Source organism: Sprattus sprattus, assembly GCF_963457725.1.
Source record: "Sprattus sprattus genome assembly, chromosome: 5".
Taxonomy (NCBI): Eukaryota; Metazoa; Chordata; class Actinopteri; order Clupeiformes; family Clupeidae; genus Sprattus; species Sprattus sprattus.
In genome coordinates, this window is record NC_137924.1 from 1,088,663 (window position 1) to 1,090,452 (window position 1,790).

General features: G+C 48.4%; 1 protein-coding gene across 1 annotated transcript in view; it reads right to left on the minus strand.

Annotated features, from left to right (window-relative positions):
• The window catches only part of LOC308365548 (interleukin-1 receptor type 1-like), a gene marked incomplete at its 3' end in the record, with an annotated part of 21,077 nt that extends 19,761 nt beyond the window's left edge, over positions 1–1,316 (minus strand). Inside the window, exon 1 of the mRNA XM_080839017.1 lies at positions 1,241–1,316. Coding sequence (XP_080695143.1) covers positions 1,241–1,283 — 43 coding nt within the window. The 5' untranslated portion in view covers positions 1,284–1,316. The remainder of the gene's footprint in view (positions 1–1,240) is intronic.
• Between the last annotated feature and the right edge of the window lie 474 nt (positions 1,317–1,790).

Consider the following 1,790-nt stretch of genomic DNA (forward strand, 5'->3'; position numbering starts at 1 on the left):
ATTGGCAAAGTGCCGGCCCCTCATTGCTGGCCCTGCGTGGGCAGCCCTAACACAGCCCACAGTGCCCATACCGGGCCTGTGAAGGATTGGTGTGGGCTGGCCCTAGCCCACAGTGCCCACAGCCTGCCTGCATGGGGCCGGTGGAGGCTTGCTTGCTGGGAGATCTCTAGTGTAGGTACCTCCATCACTTTCAGGCCCTCCTGAGGGACCATGTAGGCCCAGATCCCAGTAAGGTTAACAGGTCACCATAACGTATACTAAAGGCATATGATGCCCGTTGGAGACAGCTCCACTATGTCTGCTTAGGCCCCTCTGTGTGTATGCTGTGTAGCATTCCTCAAAGGCGCCCATTCTATCAGGCCCAAGGGCAAGGGCATCGATGAGCTCATGAGACTGTTTACGTGTTCATATGTGTGTGTGTGTAATCCTTTGGTAGAGATGTTATACATTCTATTTGGCTTACGTAATTATGCTGGTTAAATTGGGCTGCGCGCTAGACTCAGGTCGATCAGAGCGACGACCACGAGAGATTGTGGATTGTGGGCATTGCATGTTGAAGGGGGTTGTGGGTAGTGTAGTCATGTTGAAGGGGGTTGTGGGCATTGCATGGTAAAGGAGGTTGTGGGTAATGTAGTCATGTTGAAGGGGGTTGTGGTTTGTGGGCATTGCATGCTAAATCACATTTTTAAATGACACATTTCGATGGCAGTTAAACACACACTTTGTTACCCCACCTTGTGTGTGTGTGTGTGTGTAGTTTGTCTCTCTCTGTCCTTGTGTATGGAGTGTGGGTGCGTGTGTGTGTGTGTGTGTGTGTGTGTGAGACAGTTTGTTTTTCTCTGTCTTCGTGTATGGAGTGTGTGTGTGTGAGCTTTTTGTCTCTTTCTCTGTCCTTGTGTATGGAGTGTGTGTGTGGGTGTGTGTGTGTGTGTGTGTGTGTGTGTGAGTAGTTTGTCTCTCTCTGTCCTTGTGTATGGAGTGTGTGTGTGTGTGTGTGTGTGTGAGAGAGAGACGTTTGTCCTTATGTATGGAGTGTGTGTGTGTGTGTGTGTGTATGTGTCTGTCTGTGTTGAAAACTGGTGCAGAGAGTGTGTGTGTGTGTGTGTGTGTGTGCGTGTATGTGTGTGTGTGTGTGTGTGTGTCTGTGTGCGTGTGTGTCTGTCTGTGTTGTGAGCTGGTGCAGAGAGTGTGTATGGGAGTGTGTGTGTGAGTGTGTGTGTATGTGTGTAGCACAGCGTACCTTTAGCTGTGGCGGGTTCATCCAGCAGCAGCAACAGCAGCATCAGTCCCACACACACATTCAGCCTCCGCCACGCCATAACACACACCTGGAAGAGATCATCTCTGCTCAGATTATTGTTATACGCCATAACACACACACACACCTGGAAGAGATCATCTCTGCTCAGATTATTGATACACACCATAACACACACCTGGAAGAGATCATCTCTGCTCAGATTATTGTTATACGCCATAACACACACACACACCTGGAAGAGATCATCTCTGCTCAGATTATTGTTATACGCCATAACACACACCTGGAAGAGATCATCTCTGCTCAGATTATTGTTATACGCCATAACACACACCTGGAAGAGATCCTCTCTGCTCAGATTATTGATACACACCATAACACACACCTGGAAGAGTTCCTCTCTGCTCAGATTATTGATATACACCACGCCATAACACACACCTGGAAGAGATCATCTCTGCTCAGATTATTGTTATACGCCATAACACACACCTGGAAGAGATCCTCTCTGCTCAGATTATTGTTACAC